This window comes from Diabrotica undecimpunctata, chromosome 9, assembly GCF_040954645.1.
Source record: "Diabrotica undecimpunctata isolate CICGRU chromosome 9, icDiaUnde3, whole genome shotgun sequence".
Taxonomy (NCBI): domain Eukaryota; kingdom Metazoa; phylum Arthropoda; class Insecta; order Coleoptera; family Chrysomelidae; genus Diabrotica; species Diabrotica undecimpunctata.
In genome coordinates this window covers 61,389,522-61,409,153 of record NC_092811.1, presented here as the reverse complement: position 1 = coordinate 61,409,153, position 19,632 = coordinate 61,389,522, and the positions used below count along the sequence as shown (strand labels likewise).

General features: G+C 31.9%; 2 protein-coding genes across 2 annotated transcripts; one reads left to right on the top strand and one right to left on the bottom strand.

The window, feature by feature from the left end:
• Positions 1 to 9,755: 9,755 nt before the first annotated feature.
• On the bottom strand, positions 9,756 to 13,405 carry LOC140450931 (uncharacterized). Its single transcript, XM_072544626.1, has 2 exons — positions 13,356 to 13,405; positions 9,756 to 10,287 (listed from the first exon to the last, which is right to left on the bottom strand). The coding sequence occupies exons 1-2, from the start codon at positions 13,403 to 13,405 to the stop codon at positions 9,756 to 9,758; spliced, it is 582 nt and encodes a 193-aa protein (XP_072400727.1).
• A 411-nt stretch (positions 13,406 to 13,816) lies between these two features.
• Positions 13,817 to 15,280, top strand: LOC140450930 (uncharacterized). Its single transcript, XM_072544625.1, has one exon. It carries the CDS (start codon positions 13,817 to 13,819, stop codon positions 15,278 to 15,280), a length of 1,464 nt encoding a protein of 487 aa, XP_072400726.1.
• Positions 15,281 to 19,632: the final 4,352 nt, after the last annotated feature.

Genomic DNA, 19,632 nt, shown 5'->3' with positions numbered 1-19,632 from the left:
CAACTGTTACTGATATATCCATTTTATTCAATAGACTTGATTTGTTAAATAAATGGTAGATTTTATTATTGTGAATCAATTTGACATCATACTTGTAGTCTTGTACATATGGAAATTATTTTGTACCCTAAAAATCATAATTTGGGGTTAGATACAAAATTGATTTTATAAATGTCTTTCTAATATAAAAAAGTGTAAAACTTACCAATTTATATGGATGAAAGCCTTTTGAATGGAAATAATTCCTAGATTTGTATCCTAACATCCATTGTAAAATGTAAACACACAACATACAAACTTCCATTTGACATGACAGTATGACATAGACAGCGAACAGGGATGTATTTAATAGAACACATTTTAAATAAAAAAAAAACTGAATTATTAATTTATTAAGGTATGTGGATAAGAAAATTAATATTTAAAAAAATAATAAGTAAATTATTTATTTTAAATATTACTTTGGGGTATTGATATGATATATATATATATGATATATTTTTGTAATTCAGAATATAATTATAATTAGTTGTTATATAAATAAAAATTAATATTAATGTCTTCTTCCTCTTTTTTGATATAGGCAAATTATTTCGTCTTCGACGGTGCATCCTCTTCAGGTGGAATATTATCATAATCCTTGAATTCAATAAGAAATACATAGTTGAAATATGTTAATTTTTTTTTATTATTTTTCAAATTTTGATAGTACCCAATAGAGAAAAAATATTAATCCGCGAATTTAGTCATAAATTTTTGTTTTCTTGCCTTAACTAGGTATTTAGGTATATTGAAACAATCTTTATTAATCATTTTATAAAATTTTTATTATAATTTTATTAAAAACACGAAAGAAAAACAAAACAATTATTTTCATCAATCATGGCTTTCTTGAATATTGATATATATATATATATATATATATATATATATATATATATATATATATATATATATATATATATATATATATATTATTTGAATAAAAACTTTAATTTTTAACCAACTTTTATTTTTGAAAACATCTGGATATTTTCAATTAGATTTTCACATTTTCTCCTGTTTTGAGTCTTGCAATTTTTGATATTCTTTGCAAAAAATCTTTTAGCAAAACTTTTTTGATCCTCGGTCCATGGGACTAGCGTTCTCTTTTTAGTGGTTGACTTAACAATGGAATTTTTAACATCCCCTGGTTTCGATTTCTCTGATTCTACTATCACTATGTCTTCTTGCAAATTTTCATCTTCCTTGTCTTCTGGTTCGTTGGTTTCAGGCATATTTAGTTGAATATCGTCAAGACTTTTGCCTTTGAATGATTTACCACTTCCAGTTTCCAGACTGGCTGGAGCTGGAGCGGCTGGACTGGACGAAGAAAGAAGAAAGGGAGATCGGGATGGGGAAGCGGGCGCGCGAGCGGTGAGGTTGTGCCGGGCGGGACTGGACAGTATAGTCGTAATTATTTTCGATTATCTCCGTTTTAAGGACATTGTGTAAAGAGAGGTTATATTTTACGCATAAACCTTAATAAAATTCGATAAGTACAGAACCTTGTTGACTTTTTTACTTTTTGACGACCCCATAAAGATCTTTCACGACCGCAGAGTTGCGGACCGCTGATCTATCGAATTGAAATAAATTAGTAAAGAAACAAAATACTACTTACATGCCGGTACAAGAATTATTAATTAGTGATTTCAAAAACATAGTTCAAACTATCCTGGATTGCTGGTGATCGGTGTTCATCGGTTTTATTATAAATGACAATTAGCGGGGAAGTTCTTGAGGGAAGCGATATTAATAATTGAAATATGAAGTAGGTATTGTATATTTTAGAAATATGTGTTAATTTATTGAGGTATTTATTAAAAGGGGGTAGCTGTATGACAATAAATGAAGGTGGATGTATAATTTGTGGGTGTGCAGTACTCCAGCTTGTGGTAAAATTGATTTTGGTTTTTGTTTTGGTAGAAAATTGTGATGTCAAATATATTAAAATTAAAACAATTAAGGACAATCAAAGACACTTAGAGACAAACAGAACATAATCAAAAAGACAAAACAGACATAGAAAAGGGGACACTTAGTGGCCATATATCACTAATTAGGAGAGGAACTGGCAAAAATTAGTTTTTTTTTGTTTACTACATTTTACAAGAGGTAAATTTGACAAGCTATTGTAGGTTAAAATGTGACAGTTCTTCTACTTCTTAGTATTGTACCTAAAGTTAACCAGTTTTATGGTTTGAAGCAAACAGATAACGGAAATCGTAATTAAAAGTTTAAATGGAAAGTTGTAAGCTAATATGCATAATATTTGCATTCTTTTAACAAAGACTAGATGAATTAAATTTAACAATTGAAATAATTAAAATAATTTCTTATATGAAGGGTAAGGGGAAAAAACAAACGATGTCCATTTTATAAGAATTTCAGGTAATCAACTCATTGTGTTGACAATATCCGGTCCCAAACACGTGCTAAATTGTATGGGAATAATACCAAAGGTGTCCAAATAAGAAAGCATTAGAAAATACCGATACTGGTTTAAAACAAACGTTGTCCGCGCGGTACTGGTAAACAACCGACGTAGTCCAACTAGTTGCATAGCAACGACAGTTAACAGGGCGTGACAATTTTACGTCATGTTTTGTTCTTTTCGTCTTTCGCGGCAGTTTATGTCAAGATGAGTTCGAGTGAAGAATATTTGTGTGACGATCTGTTAAAAAAAACCAAGAAACGACAGAAAATTGGTCGAACTGCAGATGTAATGAAAAAGTTAAGATTGCAGGCTCACGAGTTAGGAGATGATTGTAAGTGTAAAAGACTGAAGTGTTTTGAAAACACTACTGCTCAAGAGAGGCAAAACATACTTAACGGATTCAATCAACTAGGATCAATTGATGCTCAAAACTGTTATTTAGCTGGATTGATTGCTGTATTGCCAGTTGTAAGACGAAGGTCACGACAAGTCGATGAAGAACAACACCATGATGCTACCTACCGCTACAGAGTACGAGTGAAGAGAGAAAACATAGAAGAAATATCTGTCTGCAGTAGTGCTTTTACTGCAATTCATGGTATTACTAGATCTAAGTTGGTTCATATTCAAGCATCTCTGAAAACATCCGGACTTGCTCCTGTCGACAAAAGAGGAAAGCATTCTTCGAAACATCGTCAGTTAACTTCTGATTTGAGTAATTAAATTCAGCAACATATTGCTTCATTTCGGGGCAGTCATTATAGCATTCAGGACTCGAAAAAAGTGTATTTAAGTGAAGAGTTAAATATTATGCAAATGTTCCAAATGTTTAAAGAAAAGTATCCTATTGCATCTGTTTCATATGACACGTACCGAAATATCTTTAATAACAAATTCAACATTTCATTTGGATACCCAAGGGCAGATACCTGTAGCAAGTGTGATGAGTTTAATGCAAAAATCAAGACTTTTCATTCTGTTGACGATGCAGCACAGATAAAAGCTCTATCTACTGAAAATAACTTGCACAAAAGTCGTGCCCAAGTTTTCTATGATAGAAAACGAGCTGCCCGAATAAAAGCTAGGAGAACTTTTGAATATGAATCAATCGTCATGGACTACCAGAAAAACATTTCGCTACCCAACATCAGCACTAACGATGTTTATTATAGGAGACAACTTTCTATGTTTCCTTTCAACATTCATGTGCCGTCTTCAGGAAAATCCTGTTTTTTTACATATCCTGAATATGTGTCAAGGAAAGGATCCGACGAGGTATCATCGTTTCTCTTCTATTTCATTTTTAATGAACTACCAACAGAAGTCCGTCATCTTCACATTTTCTGCGACTCAGCTGGTGGACAAAATAAAAATTTCACAGTTGTTAGGCTACTTCATTACATTGTCCATGACATAAAGCGTCTAGATACTATTCAAGTTACATTCCCCATTAGAGGACATTCGTATCTAGAATGTGATAAAAACATGGGCTTGATAAATTTGAAGACTAAGATGGAACTACCCGTAGATTGGATAAATGTGTTAAAAGATGCAAGAAAAAAGCCGGAACCGTTCAAAGTTATAGACGTGGACCAGACATTAACGAAACAGTGGACTACATTTCTCCAAGAAAAATTTATTCGTAAGTGTCCAATAGCTCTGCAACAAGTAAGAGAACTTCGATTGGTGAAAGACAAACGCGGATTGGTTTTTTACCGAACCACTTATAATGGCATTTGGGAAAGCAAGCAAATAACAGGTAGATCAATAAAATCTGTTGTTCCAAGAAAAATGAAAGATGGCGAATTTGAGCTACCAAGTCAAGCATACCATAGACCATTACCGATTTCCCAGGCTAAGTACAACGATTTACAAGTTTTAAAACGATTTTGTCTTCAAAATGCTCAAGAATTTTACGAAACATTGCTATACAAATGAAAAATCTCTGTGTAGGCTTATGTAGAAAGTGGACAACGTTGGTTTTTAACAAGTTATTTGTGACGTTAACGTGCTTTTTTATTTTTTCAACAAAATCTAATAATGTTAAGTTCGTATTCTTTTGTTTAGATATTAATAATATAGTAATAAACTACTTAAAAATATTTGTATGCAGTTTTATTTATTTCTAAGATCATAACCAGCAGATTAGTCACGTTGATTAACTTTTCTCTGTAAGTTACTTTTGTGACATCGTTTGTTTTTTCCCCTTACCCTTCATATAAGAATTTTAAAAAATACAAAATCAGACCTGAAAGGGATAAGAATTTTTTAAAAAATGAGTCTTCTCTCTACTAGTTGACATTAACAACAAAATTAGTGTAAAAGTGAACGAAATAAGAATAGAATGGCAACTGTATATATCAGAGTTGTTTGAAGATAACAGAAATAGTATTACCGAATCATACCAAAATTGTACCGAAGACCCAGAAATTATGAAGTCAGATAGAACACGCTTTAAAAAATGCAGTGCTGCAATATATAACACTGTAGTGATTCCCGCAGACTTGCTTAAGTCCATCTTGGTCGCAACACCTAAAAAACACAATTCTAAAAAATGCTTGCAATATTGATTAATTGGCCTAATAAGCCGCACTCTTTAAGATTTTCCTAAGAATACTCCACAACAGAATTAGACTCAAATGCGAAGAAGATTTTGAAGATACCCAATTTGGTTTTAGAAATGCTATGGAAACCAGGGTGGCACCTTTGCGACAAATATCCTATTAATACCGTGATTAAAGAAAATATGAATTTGCATGCTTCATTGACTTCGAAGACATTCGAAAAAGTACAGCATGTAAAATTAATAAAGATGCTAAAAAATATAGGAATAGATGACAAAGATATTCGTATCATTAAAAATCTGTACTGGAATCAAACCGCTATTATATAAATTGTAGACAATTACACCGACGAAATCTCCATACAACGAGAAGTCCCTACAAGAAGAAAGTAGAATCACTCTGTTAAGTAGCATCATTTTCGTTGGCTGGCTTATTCGTCTATAACAAATAAAAATTATTGTTTCTAAAGAATGAGAAAAAAATAGAACATGGTTTTAAAACTGGGTGGAATTTTTCTTGTTGCTACGACGCTGTTGATGGCAAACAGGTATTGATTCAAGCACCTCTTAATTGTGGGAATGAATCTTTTAATTACAAAGGCTCGAACAGCGTTGTTATGATGGCTGTTGATGATCATGACTATTATTTTCGCTATGTAAATATTGGTGTGAATGGAAGAAACTCTGATGGTGGCATTTTTAGAAACAGCTCTTTACATACCAACTTAGACAATGATATGGTACTACCAAAAGGTGGCTTTTTGTTCTCCTCTCTTTGTTCTCCTACACTCAAGTAAAAAAGATCTTCTCGGTACTGTTTTGGCTAGTATATCAGTCAATATGGTGCATCTCTGAAGTTTCTTCACTGCATTCCTCGGTGGTTGTGCTTGGTGGATGCGAAAAACACTTCTATTATATCGATGATTTAATTTTAGCAGTGGGCAATTACTACCTATATTACTTACAGTCAATCAAGTTCAAGAGAAAATCACAATTTGAGATCACCAGTTCCGCAAATTACTTTTCGAAAGGCTGCGTTGACAAAGAAGGCATTGATACTGGAACTATTACCGAAGGTGTTTGGAGAAGAAAAGTAAGGTGTGCCTTACCTATTACTTAACAGAACGTCTATCAGTCAGCACGAATAACAAGGGAGTTTCGAGATAAATATGCTGAATTTTTTAGTAGAGCAGATGCTGTTTCATGGCAAGACAGAATGATTTCGTAATCATAATCTGAATGAAAATTATAAACCAATTATACATGTAAAATAAACCTAGTATAATAGTTACCAAATTTGCTGTTGAGATCGCTCTGGAAGAGCTCTGCCATTTCCTGGAGCCATTTTATATTCGAGGTATTCGCGTGTTCTACCCCAGCTTCCGATTTCTTCAATATATTGATTTTTTTTTATTTCTTGACTATATGTCGATCTTAATTTTTTTATTTTATTTTTGACTTCTTGAGTTCCAGAACCAACAATATTTATTTCTTCTGCAATCTGCATCACGTTTTTGTTTATTTTTATACTCCGAAGATTTGAAATTTCATAACCATGGGTGTGACCTATACAACTGAATAAAGTTTTTTTGTCGTATCTGAGTTTCATTTGTTATGTCGACATTACACTACATGATTTATCATGTGATTTGTCATATGATGTGGTCATAGAGTGAAATTTACATGTTTACACTGTGTGATTGGTCATATGATTTTGTCATAAGCGTTGTCATGCGGCTCGTCATAGCTCCTCACAGGAGAATAGGACGGTATCTATTCCGCATGATAAAATCATATGATTTTCGGTAATATCTCTTCCTGTAATACCGGTAACACCAATCTATTTAAATATCGCGCCTTATTCTTATGTCAATTTAATGAAATTCCCTTTCCCTTCCCCAGAGACAACATCCGTATGATACATTTAGATTCATTTATTTGTTGTTTGTTGCTTTGATATTGAGCCTATTGTCTTATCTGTGCTATTGTGTCGTATTTTTCATTTATTTAGTTTATTTATTATTATTATTAGTTTAGTGTTTTATAGTCTTCTTAGTTATAGTTTTAGTTTCTTTATTAATTATATTCGATTTAGTATAACAAAGATTCATTTATTATAGTGACATTTTGTTGGCTACCAAAATGGCAAATAATGTATGTCACAATATATTCCATCACAAATTGTAAAAATAATGAACGTTAATATTTTCTTTTGTACATTGACTGGACTCGTGAGCTTTCTCTAGCATTGATTGATCAATATGAAATGAATCCATGTCTATTCGCTCCGTGCGTGACTGACGCGACACCTACTGCCTACATCTAACAGTTTTGGACCTACCAATTTTCAGGTTAAACATATGACATATGTTTGACATTGTTAAATACAGGCGAAATTGACAATTATTAATAATTAACTTTTTAATTATATTTTTTCAGTTTATGTACAAAATAAATATAGTATTAAAAACTGGGTTTCTCAAAATTCATCATAATATATCTTTTTAACCCCAAACGGAAAAGAAAGGGAAAAATCTAGTACTGGCAAATCAAGTTTTTTTACCTGAAAGAACATATAATTAAAAACAGTAATAGTAATAGTTATGATATAAAAGCTAAAGTCATCAGGCACTCTGCAGTTAGCTTGAAGCCTTATAAAATATCATTTAAGGTAAATTATTTAAATATTTCCTATTTCAATTGCATAAAAATGAGGTTATGTGATATTTACTTTTTCATATTAATAGCAGGGATCCATCTTTTTCTTTTCTCTAATTTATATGTAATCTTTGAGAACCTATAAAAACTACACTTACTATTTTTGCTATTATTAGCACAATTAAATACGCAACATGTATTTGCACACATTTTTGATAAAATGTATGCATAAAAAGATTACAATTTTGTCATATTTCGTCGCTACGCACGCTGGCATCGTTTCAAGGTACCCCTACCATGGTCACGCACGGAGCGAATATGACACTAAACAAAAGTTTTATAGCAATAAACATGCTCGTAACGAGGCATTACTAAAAATATTGGAAGAAATTAAAAAAAAAATAATAATAATATTGAATTTAAAGACATTAAAAGAAAATTGCGAATTTGAGGCAGCAGTTTGCACATGAGAATGCCAAAATTCAATTATATTAGAAGTCAGGGGCAGGAACTGAAAAAATAATAGAATCCTCACTTTGGTTTTTTGAAAAACTGTTATTTATAATATCGCATATTAAGACACGCAAAACAAAAAGTACACTGGACCTGCAAGTATGTTTTCTACTTTTATATTTTGTTTTGCATAATAAATGCCATTAAGGAAAAAAATTAATTTTGACATTTCTTACATATACTTATCTCTATACGAAATTACAGTAGTAAATTTGACCTAAAATAATACTAGTACAAATCAGTAAAAACAAGAGCTTTTCCCTATGAAGCATTGGTGAAATTACTGCTCCTTTTTTCAGCTATCTATTTTGTTTTTAATTTTTACTTATCGTTTCCTCTTTGTTTTAAGACTTTCAGTGTAAAACACTTTTTAAATAAATTTCAAATATTCAGCTACTTTTGACAAATTAAACTATCAAATCTGTTGAAAATTCATAGGTTGTGTGATCAACAATTTGGTGTATATTGGAAACATGATAAATAAAATTAGAAAAAAATTTAATCAAATGTCACAAATATTAAAAGAAACCTCAAATAGCTCACTTATTATGGAACAGAAATGGTAAATGATTTTAAAATGTTAATTGTCTTTAATTACAATTATAGGTTGACGACATTGCAGAACTTAATGCCACTGAAACAAATTTAGAAAGTGAATAATCGTTAAAAATAGAGCATCAACATCCACATCATCTCCCATTTCAAAAAAAGAAAAGAAAAAGTATTCAGAATAACATAAACCAAAAAACATATTCAGCTGGTAAGCAGCAATCATTTCCGACTATTTGCCAAATGAAATGGGAAGCATTGTCAATGAAGAGCTCATGGTGGACCTCAAACATGCTGTTAACAATCTATTGTGTAAAACAAAGAAGAAATGATTAGATATGGTAAACGAAAAACATGAAACGATTGTGTTTGAAGTGTATTCTGAATAAAAAATAATTTAAACATAATTTTTATTTTTGTATTTTTTTCGTCCACCTTTCAATATAATGACACTAGCAAAAGTTAACACTATAAAAAAATTATAAAATGATTATAAACACATAGACAGTATATAACAGCTACAAAATATTTGTACTTAACTTAAATAGACCCATTGTATAATAACTTTTATATCAATTTAGAAGTAAATTGATATAAAGTATAAAGTATTGAAGTAAAGTATAAATAAATTTTTTAATTGCCTCCCATTGCCAGGGTACAAAACCCTCATTATTAAAATAGTTCATAAAACTTTTCCTTATTTCTAATGGCCCGTCAGCAGATCTATTTACATTTGATTTTTTTAAATTTGTCATATAAAAATTGTATCTCCAAGCACCTTGACTTAGTGTTACATTTCCTGTATTTTCATTGTCAATGTCTTTCAAGAAATTTTTTTTCCATGCTTTACCTTGATTTAATTATGAAGTCCACAACATGCCAGTGTAATATTCTGCTCTTTTTCAACATCCGAATTGATATCTTTTCGAAATACTTGAAAACGGTTGTCCAAAGGCGTTTTCTACTACTCTTCTAGCTCGACTTAATCTGTAATTAAAAAACTTTCTCATTTTGACTACATCTTTGGCCACATTGTTTCATTAAATGAGTTGATAATCGAAATGCATCATCGGCCACAAAAACATGTCGCACTTTGATATTACTCTTTGGCAAAACTGCATTTTCAGGAATGTCAAGCAAGTTGTTTTCAATTGCTTTATATAGGGAACTATTGTTGTATACACCTCCATCACTAGCTCGACCATTGCAACCAACATCAACATAAATGAAATTATAGTCTGCATCTACTAATGCCATTAAACTGATACTGTTGAAATGCTTGTAATTAAAATAATAAGATCCATCAGCTTTTCTTGCCCTAAAAGCAATATGTTTTCCATCAAGGCTGTCTAAGAACATGGGGAAGTTCCATTTCTTTTCAAATCTGTATGCAATTTTTAACCATTCATCTTTGTTTGTTGGCGTTTTCAAATAATCTGGCGACGAGGGTACAGACATGCGAAGGGCATAACCAAGACTTCTAAATGTCTCTCCTGTTGCTAGATATCTCAATGTCACCAACAGCCTAAAATAAGTGACACAATATTTTTTAATAAACTGTACTAACTTGTACTAACCTTGTTTTAACAGATAGACATTCTCGCAATTGTGTGTTTGAACGTTTTATAAGAGGTTCGACTTTATATAAATATTCGGCAAAAGCATTTGATGACACTCGGCATTTATTAGCTGTACGCAGTTGTTGCCGGCGTATTATTATTAAAAGGCAAGAATCCAATGCAAGCAAAGATTCATTTTCCACTATAATAGTTTATAACTCTAATAGTTGTTACCTATACTGTGTCTAATATCTTTATGAACATAAATAAACAAAAGGAAAATCAATATAACCTCATTGTCACTCATATCATATGTCACAACTTTATCATTCAGTGTAAACATGATTTTTCAAAACATAGAAACGAGGAATCATAACCATTCTCATATGATATTGTCATAAGATAAAATCATCTAGTGTATAAAGTCTACTTTAGCCATTTTTGAGAATCACAAATCACACTGATTAACACTAGTCCGAGTCTCGAGTCGTTAGCCGTAGAAGCCGTATGTACTAACCTTGTTTTAACAGATAGACATTCTCGCAATTGTGTGTTTGAACGTTTTATAAGAGGTTCGACTTTATATAAATATTCGGCAAAAGCATTTGATGACACTCGGCATTTATTAGCTGTACGCAGTTGTTGCCGGCGTATTATTATTAAAAGGCAAGAATCCAATGCAAGCAAAGATTCATTTTCCACTATAATAGTTTATAACTCTAATAGTTGTTACCTATACTGTGTCTAATATCTTTATGAACATAAATAAACAAAAGGAAAATCAATATAACCTCATTGTGACTCATATCATATGTCACAACTTTATCATTCAGTGTAAACATGATTTTTCAAAACATAGAAACGAGCAATCATAACCATTCTCATATGATATTGTCATAAGATAAAATCATCTAGTGTATAAAGTCTACTTTAGCCATTTTTGAGAATCACAAATCACACTGATTAACACTAGTCCGAGTCTCGAGTCGTTAGCCGTAGAAGACGGTTTGTTTTGATATTGCTTTCGGTGCGAGTTTGAAAGTGATCGCTATTGTGTTATTTTGTGAATTTATTTAGTGCAAATTAGGCCCATAATTTGGTATTCCAAAAAATCTAAGTATGGAAGAAGATGCTATTGGAGGTCATAGACTGCCCGATGAATATCATTCCGTAAACACGTCTGAAAAAACCAATAAGGATGATAACAGGTCTGTAAATACTTTAATTGATTTTGAAAACCGGTATAAACTCAGCGATAAGGCCCCACTCTTTGTATATATTGAACACAAAAATAAAAATATCGGTAGGTTATTTCCAATGAAGGTAGGACATTTTTTATTAAATGATTCGTCCATTAAAAATGATGTACTTGATATAAAAACAGTTGGCACTAATAGGGTAAAAGTCATTTTTAAAACTTATTCTATAGCAAATAAAATAATTAATCATGATTTAATAAATAAAAATGATCTTATAGCTTATATTCCAAAATTGTATACACATAGAAAGGGCATAGTCCGTATGGTTGATACTTTTTTTTCGGAGAATTATTTAAAGGATGCGATAATATCCGAGAGACAAGTGGTAAATGTTCAAAGGATGCAACGAAAAATAACGAACAACGATGGCACAACTCAATTAGTACCAAGACAAATGATAATTGTAGAATTTTTGGGCAACGAGGTTCCACAAAACATAATAATTAATTTATGCAATTTTTCAGTAGATCCATACATACACCCGGTAGGGCAATGCTATAAATGTCTCAGATATGGTCAGTCCTCAAAACAATGTAAATCTAAGGACAGTAGATGTAAAAAATGTACAGACACCACCCATACTGTAGAAACTTGAAAATAATCATTGCATATATTGTAAAACCAACGATCACACCTCGTTGTCTAGAAAATGTCCAATATACGAGAAGCAGAAGAAAATTAAAGCAATAATGGCATCAGAAAATATAACATTCAGAGAAGCAGAACAATTACATAACAATCCAAGTTACGCAAAAATAATAACTAATAATAAATTTTCTATTCTAAATAACACTTCCAATTTTCCCAGTTTACCTACCTCGTCTAACAATGTCCCTAATTTCACATTAAATAAACCGGTAAGGAAAACTATAACTAATAAACGTAAAGCAACTTCTCCACCAATTTTACCCCATACCTCTGTGTCAACTTCTAGCAAAAGAACTACCCCTAAATCTAATCCTATAATACCCAATCCCTACAGGGACGAATTTATTGACTATAAAGAGAAACTTATATTACTTGTCACATCTCATATTAATCAACTTATGTATACCAATAATCAATCTCAACCTATATGCAATTTAGAAAATGAATTAAGAAAACTTATTTCTAATAACTTAGAAGAAACAGGTAATAACACAGAAACGGATAATTTAGCGACGAGTGGCAATGAAAGCATTCACTCGTATTATTAATTTCCAAATGCACAGTCAACCTACTCAATCTTCCTTAAATATTTTACAATGGAACTGTAGATCGTTAGTAAGTAATAGGGATAATCTCATAAATTATATTAATAATTCTCATGTAGATATTATTATTCTATCCGAAACTTGGTTGAAAAACCAAATGGACTTTAAATTAAAAGGGTATAATTTTGTTTCAAAATGCCGTGAAAGTGGCTAAGGCGGTGTAGGCATTTTCATACTAAAGGGCATTGATTATCAAATAATTAACATTAACTATAATTTTAATACCGGAATAGAAGTACTTTTACTTTTACTTAACAAAATTAATATATCTTTTGTGTCTATATATAAACCATCTGACATCAGAGTAGAAAAGACTGATTGGATACATTTATATTATAATAAAACAGTTTTTTGTGGTGATTTTAATGCCCACCATTACATGTGGGGTCCGATCCCGGATGACCGTAATGGTAGAATATTAGTGGAAAGCATGGATTTTTTCGAATTAGTTTCTCTAAATGACGGAACACCTACTAAAATCGCCGCGAGTGGTAATCATTCTGCCGTTGACTTGACTATTACCTCAGCCTCATTAACAAATCGTATAAATTGGTCAGTATATCCCGACACATTGAGATCCGATCATTTTCCTATTAAAATAGAGCTTAAAATTAATCCTACTTCATTCCTAATTAATCCATCAACAAAATGGAACGATTGCCGCGCTGACTGGAAGCTATTTCAGACAGATTTAGAAAAACAATTATCCACATTTTTATCATCTAATAATCTTTCTTCAATGCCTTATTGGTTCAAAGGCCTTATTGGTGGGATGAGGAATGTACATTCATAATAAAAAATTGATATTGTCACCAAACACATGATCCATGGGCCATGCGGTGCTTTCAACATGACGTCACCGTGCATGGAAAATGTAAAAAAAAAACTTCCCAAAGCCGCATACGAATGACACGATCACGGATATTGATGGTTATCCAATGTATCGCCGCAGAAGTACTGAGAATGGTGGCCACACATTTACAATGCGACTGCCGAACTTTCCAAATCAAGTTGAGTTTGATAATCAGTGGGTGGTACCATACTCACCACTACTTTCAAAAACTTACAAAGCTCATATCAATGTTGAGCTTTGCAGTTCTGTTAAATCAATTAAGTATATTTGTAAATATGTAAACAAAGGCAGTGATTTGGCCATATTTGAAGTACAAAACATAAATAAAAATGACGAAATAGCACGATACCAAATGGGCAGATACATTAGCAGCAATGAAGCTATTTGGCATATTCTCAGCTTTCCCATCCACGAAAAAGATCCTGCTGTCCAACATCTGGCAATACATCTTGAAAACGGTCAACGTGTATACTTCACTGAAGAAAATGTTCTCCAAAGAGTGTTCGAAGCTCCGAAAACGACTCTAACTGAATTTTTTACATTGTGTCAAAAATCTGATGTTTTTGGCCAATTCGCGAAGACATTGGTGTTTGGTGATGTTCCACGTTATTTCACATGGAACAAATCCAGTAAAAAATGGGAGCCACGGAAACAAGGAAAACCACATCCTTCCATTACAGGCATATTCAAAGCTAAGACATTGTGGAGACTTTACACGGTACATCCAAAGCAACGTGAGTGCTTCTATTTACGTTTGTTATTGGTGAATGTTCCCGGACCAACGTCTTTTGAATTTTTACGAACAGTTAATGGTCGAGTATTCAATACATACCAGGATGCATGTCGTGAACTGCAATTGCTAGAAGACGATAACCATTGGGACTTAACGCTTGCTGATGCTGCGTTGACATTAACACCGAATAACATTCGTCATTTGTTTGCAATTATTTTGACGACATGTTATCCCTCGCAAGCACAAACTTTGTGGGAAAAATATAAAAATTGTATGACAGAAGACATCTTGCACCGAATTAGACAAACAAATCAATGCCAAAACATAGATTATACACCAGAGATGTACAATGAAGCATTGGTCTTGATCGAGGATTTATGTGTTCTTATTTCAAATTTACCACTTAATCATTATGGTATGCCATCACCTAATCGTCCAGCCACCGACTTAGTCAATACCGATTTACAACGAGAAAATCAATATGACCATGGAAGTTTAGCAACAATTATCATGAACAGTGAACCATTACTGACAGCAGAACAAAAAATTATTTATGATCGGATTATGCTGGCTGTTGCTGCTGAACAAGGCGGTTTTTTTTTCTTGGATGCACCCGGTGGAACCGGTAAGACATTTTTAATATCGTTGATTCTTGCCAAAATACAGTCGCAACAAAAAATCGCATTAGCAGTAGCATCGTCAGGCATTGCAGCTACTTTACTGGATGGTGGGCGAACAGCACATTCAACATTCAAGCTGCCATTGGACGTTCGTAATAAACCAGATGCAATGTGTAACATCAAAAAGAATAATGGAATAGCTGCAGTGTTGCGGAAGAGTTCTATAATAATTTGGGATTAGTGCACAATGGCACACAAATATTCACTTGAAGCATTAAACAGAACTATGCAAGATTTAAACAGCAATAATAAACTTTTCGGTGGTGCTATCTTACTTTTGTCTGGTGACTTCCGGCAGACCTTACCGGTTATACCTCGCTCTACTTTGGCGGATGAGATTAATGCATGTTTGAAACAATCATTCTTATGGCGAAGTGTTAAAACATAAATATGCGAGTACAATTGCAAAATGATCCATCAGCACAAATATTTTCCGAACAACTACTAGATATTGGGAACGGTAAAATAGAACTGCAACCAAATACGCAATGCATTAACCTACCAGACAATTTTTGCACTGTTGTTCAGGATAAAAATGAATTGATTCAGAGTATTTTCCCGGATATACAGAATAATTATTTGAATCATGAATGGCTTAGTCAACGGGCGATTTTGGCAGCCAAAAACGTTGATGTTGACGAAATTAACTTCCAGATACAACAGTTGTTACCAGGTGATCTGATGCTTTTTAAATCAATCGATACTATTGTTGATGAAAATGAAAATGTAAATTTTCCGATTGAATTTTTAAATTCATTAGATATCCCTGGAATGCCACCACATAATCTTCGATTAAAGATTGGTTCCCCTATTATTCTCCTCCGTAATTTGAATCCACCTCAATTATGTAACGGTACGCGTTTGGTCATCAAAAAGATCACCGGAAACATTCTTGAAGCAACCATTTTTGCTGGGAAGTTTAAAGGAAAAGTGGTCCTGCTGCCACGTATTCCGATGATACCATCAGATTCTACCATATCCTTCAAAAGGCTACAGTTTCCAATTCGTTTAGCTTTCGCCATGTCTATAAATAAATCTCAAGGTCAAACAATGTCCATTTGTGGTTTAGATTTGGAAAATCCATGTTTTTCTCATGGGCAACTATATGTTGCGTGTTCACGTGTTGGGAAACCGTCGAATCTATTTGTGTTAGCTAAAGACAGGTTAACCAAAAACATTGTGCACCGATTGGTGTTAAATTAAATTGAAATTGAAAGTATTTATAATTCAAAAAAATAGATATTAATGTTTAAAAGTTTAAGACTGTCTGCCTTGTCTACCTCATTCATGAGTTTAAGCGTCACATGTTATTTACTGTATTATACTGTAATATACTTATATTTGTTATAAAATTAAATGGAAATAATAAATCTGATAAATTTTTATTTTGTACCTATTGATTTCTGCTTAATATCAAGTGTAAGAACATTTTAATTAATTGTGTTCAACGTACTTCCCCTTCAAATCTCAATCCAGTGAATTTGTATACCAACATCAACATTTTCGTCTTTGTTCGTAAACAATTTCATTGTACTAAAGGGTTTTAGTAGTAGAAAGTCAAATAAGGAGATCACCATATTTTTTTACAAATACCATCTGTGTGAAAAAGCATAGTGGACTCCGTGACTGATGTTCTCTTATTGTTCCTCTTAGATTGTTTACTATAATGTAATATAACAAAAACTTTAGCCACAGCAACGCGTGGCCGGGTCAAGTTACCTTATAAGGAACTATTTTATGTATGTAATGATGGGAACAAGACCAGATACATATTTTAGTATTAGCTATTTTGGTCAGTTTCAAGACTGGGCAACAGATGAACATTTTAAACATCTTTTAAGAGTTCTAAAATATCTAAAAACTACTGTCAGTTATAAGTTGTATTTTTACTGTACTTCTGATAGCTTGGTAGCTTATACAGATGCTGACTGGGCTAATAATGTTATTGATAGAAAATCCATAAGTGGATACTGTTTTAAAATATTTGGTAATTTAATTTCTTGGAGTTCCAAAAAACAAACATTTGTAACTTTATCAAGCACGGAATCAGAGTTTGTAGCAGTTTGCACTGCATCATGTGAATTTTTATATATTAAAAATTTGTTGTCAGATTTAGAAATTAATATACAATTACCAGTTTGTTTGTTTGAAGACAATCAAAGCACTATTAAATTAGTTCACAACTTTGAGAATAACAGGAGATGCAAACATATAGATGTTAAACTGCATTTTGTGTTGGACTTAGTAAATAGTAACATGTTAAAATTAGAATATATTCCTACAGATAGTCAGCTGGCAGATGTATTCACTAAAGTTTTAAGTACTGAAAATTTTTTAAAATTTGTCAAAATGTTGAATTTAGTAGTTTAGTTTAGAGTTTTTATTTCACATGGTAGCATTTTACAGGTTTGAGGGAGGGTGTTAGAGTACACTCAATTTTGGAAGCAAACCTTTAAAATGTTGCGTTGGCAACAATGACAGCAAGTTCCTGTCTTCAGTAACAACTGTCGTGTGTCATAGGATAATAATATAAGTCAAGTGTGATAAAAAATGTATGGCGCCTTTTTATGTCTGTAACATTACGCCTAATATAAAATAAAATAAATTCTTAACACATTTTCCAAACATTATTTAAAGAACCTAACATACTTAATGTCTGTCTATAATAATAAATTACCAAACTATAAACTAGTATCGAAAGCAATAAACTAATTCTAATTACAACCACAACCACAATGATTATAATTCGAGAAATAAAAGATTCCGAAAATGCTAGCTAAAAATAAAAATGCGCCAAAAAGAAACATAAATACAAGAAGATAAATAGAAGCGTCATTAAAACATAACCACATTCTTATTTCTTCTTCTAATTTTTAAATTTCAGTTCCACTACAGAACAAAATTTCAGAGATACAGCTCTGCTATAGGATAAGGATTTTTCTCTAAAAGGGGCCTCTGTCTGTTTTCGTATAAATTAATGGTATTTAAAATTAAATATAATTTTTAAAATAAAGTTTAGTAGGAAGATATTATATTTTGTAAAAAATATGCTTAAGTAAAAAAATGACACAGTTAACATCTAGAAAACATCCCTAATGGGACGTCCCTGGTATGTCCGACTAGAAATATCCCTTGGACGCCCCTCGGACGTCCAAAAGAAGTCCCGGGACGTTTGGACCTTAAAATGGCATAAAATGGGCGTCCCAGGGATGTCTTGTGCTGTCTGGGAGAGTTCTCTGCGGGAATATTTACTTCACTATTGTGAACAGTGTTGGCAAAAGAAGTTAAAGGCATTGTAATACTTTTATTAGAAGTAAGTAAATCAACAAATCAAAACAACTTCATGGCACTGTACCAACATTTATTTTTCATTATTTACCTAGGTAAAAAAGTAAATACTGTTTACCTACAGGGAGAAAATTTACTTCTTGTAGTAATTAAATAAATAATAGTAATTTTTCATGTTATTAGTAAAAAAATCTATTGATTGCTCCAAATCATTAATTTATTTTTTATAGATTTATTTGAAATATTTTTTTGGCATTTGAAATTTTGATTAATAAATTTTAATGTGTAATACAACCTTACTCTAGCATACAAATTTAAAAGATATTTATATGGAAAATTAACACAAGGATGTACGAATATTACACTTTCATACAGAGTAATTAAGTTCTTTATGACACCACTTTTGATTATTATGTGTTCAAAATATTGTTCAAATATTTTGTGCAGTTGAATTATATATTCTAAAAAAATATTATCCGGCATTTGAAGACTACCAAACATCAGTAAAATTAAAAAAAAAACAATATAAATTAGGATCATCTAATTCAGTGGCAGTTTTCCCAAAATTTGATCATGTTGAACATGTATGTACCTCCAAACACTTTTTAATGTAATATCCACACACATATCTGGCAGTAGTTTGTGAAATTATATCTAATTTTTGATAATCTAAATCAATATTAGTTAATCCAGTGGTTGCTGCAGGTTGATTATTTAATGTTAATGGAAGGTCGGTGAGTTTCAGTAAAACTGCATCAGGATCTCCTTGGCAATTTTCTGCTCAAGAATTCGTTAGGTCAACACATAGTAATTTTCTAAATGCCATTTTAAATTGAAACGTTGTTGGACTTAAATTATTTCCTGTTTGTTGTCTAATGGAACCAAAAAAATTCTTTAGAGAGTCTTGCCTTCTCGTTAACAAAAAAGTATAGCCAGCACTTTTAAGTTTCTCTCACAACAATTGTACACCACGAATTGTAATTCTCCACCCTTTTAAACATTTTATACGACTTGTAACAACTTTATTTTTATTATTGACAACTTGTACAGTGTTAAAAAACTTGTCACATTTTTCTAAAAATTGCTTTTGGTATTCTAAGTTTTTAAATGTCTGACAATACTTTTTAGAATGGTGCACTGAAGACGAATTTAATAAATCAAACAAATTATCAAATATTTGAACAACTTCTGAAGTACCTTCGGCAGCAGCTAGAATGATACCAAATCAAATATATAAATTTAAAA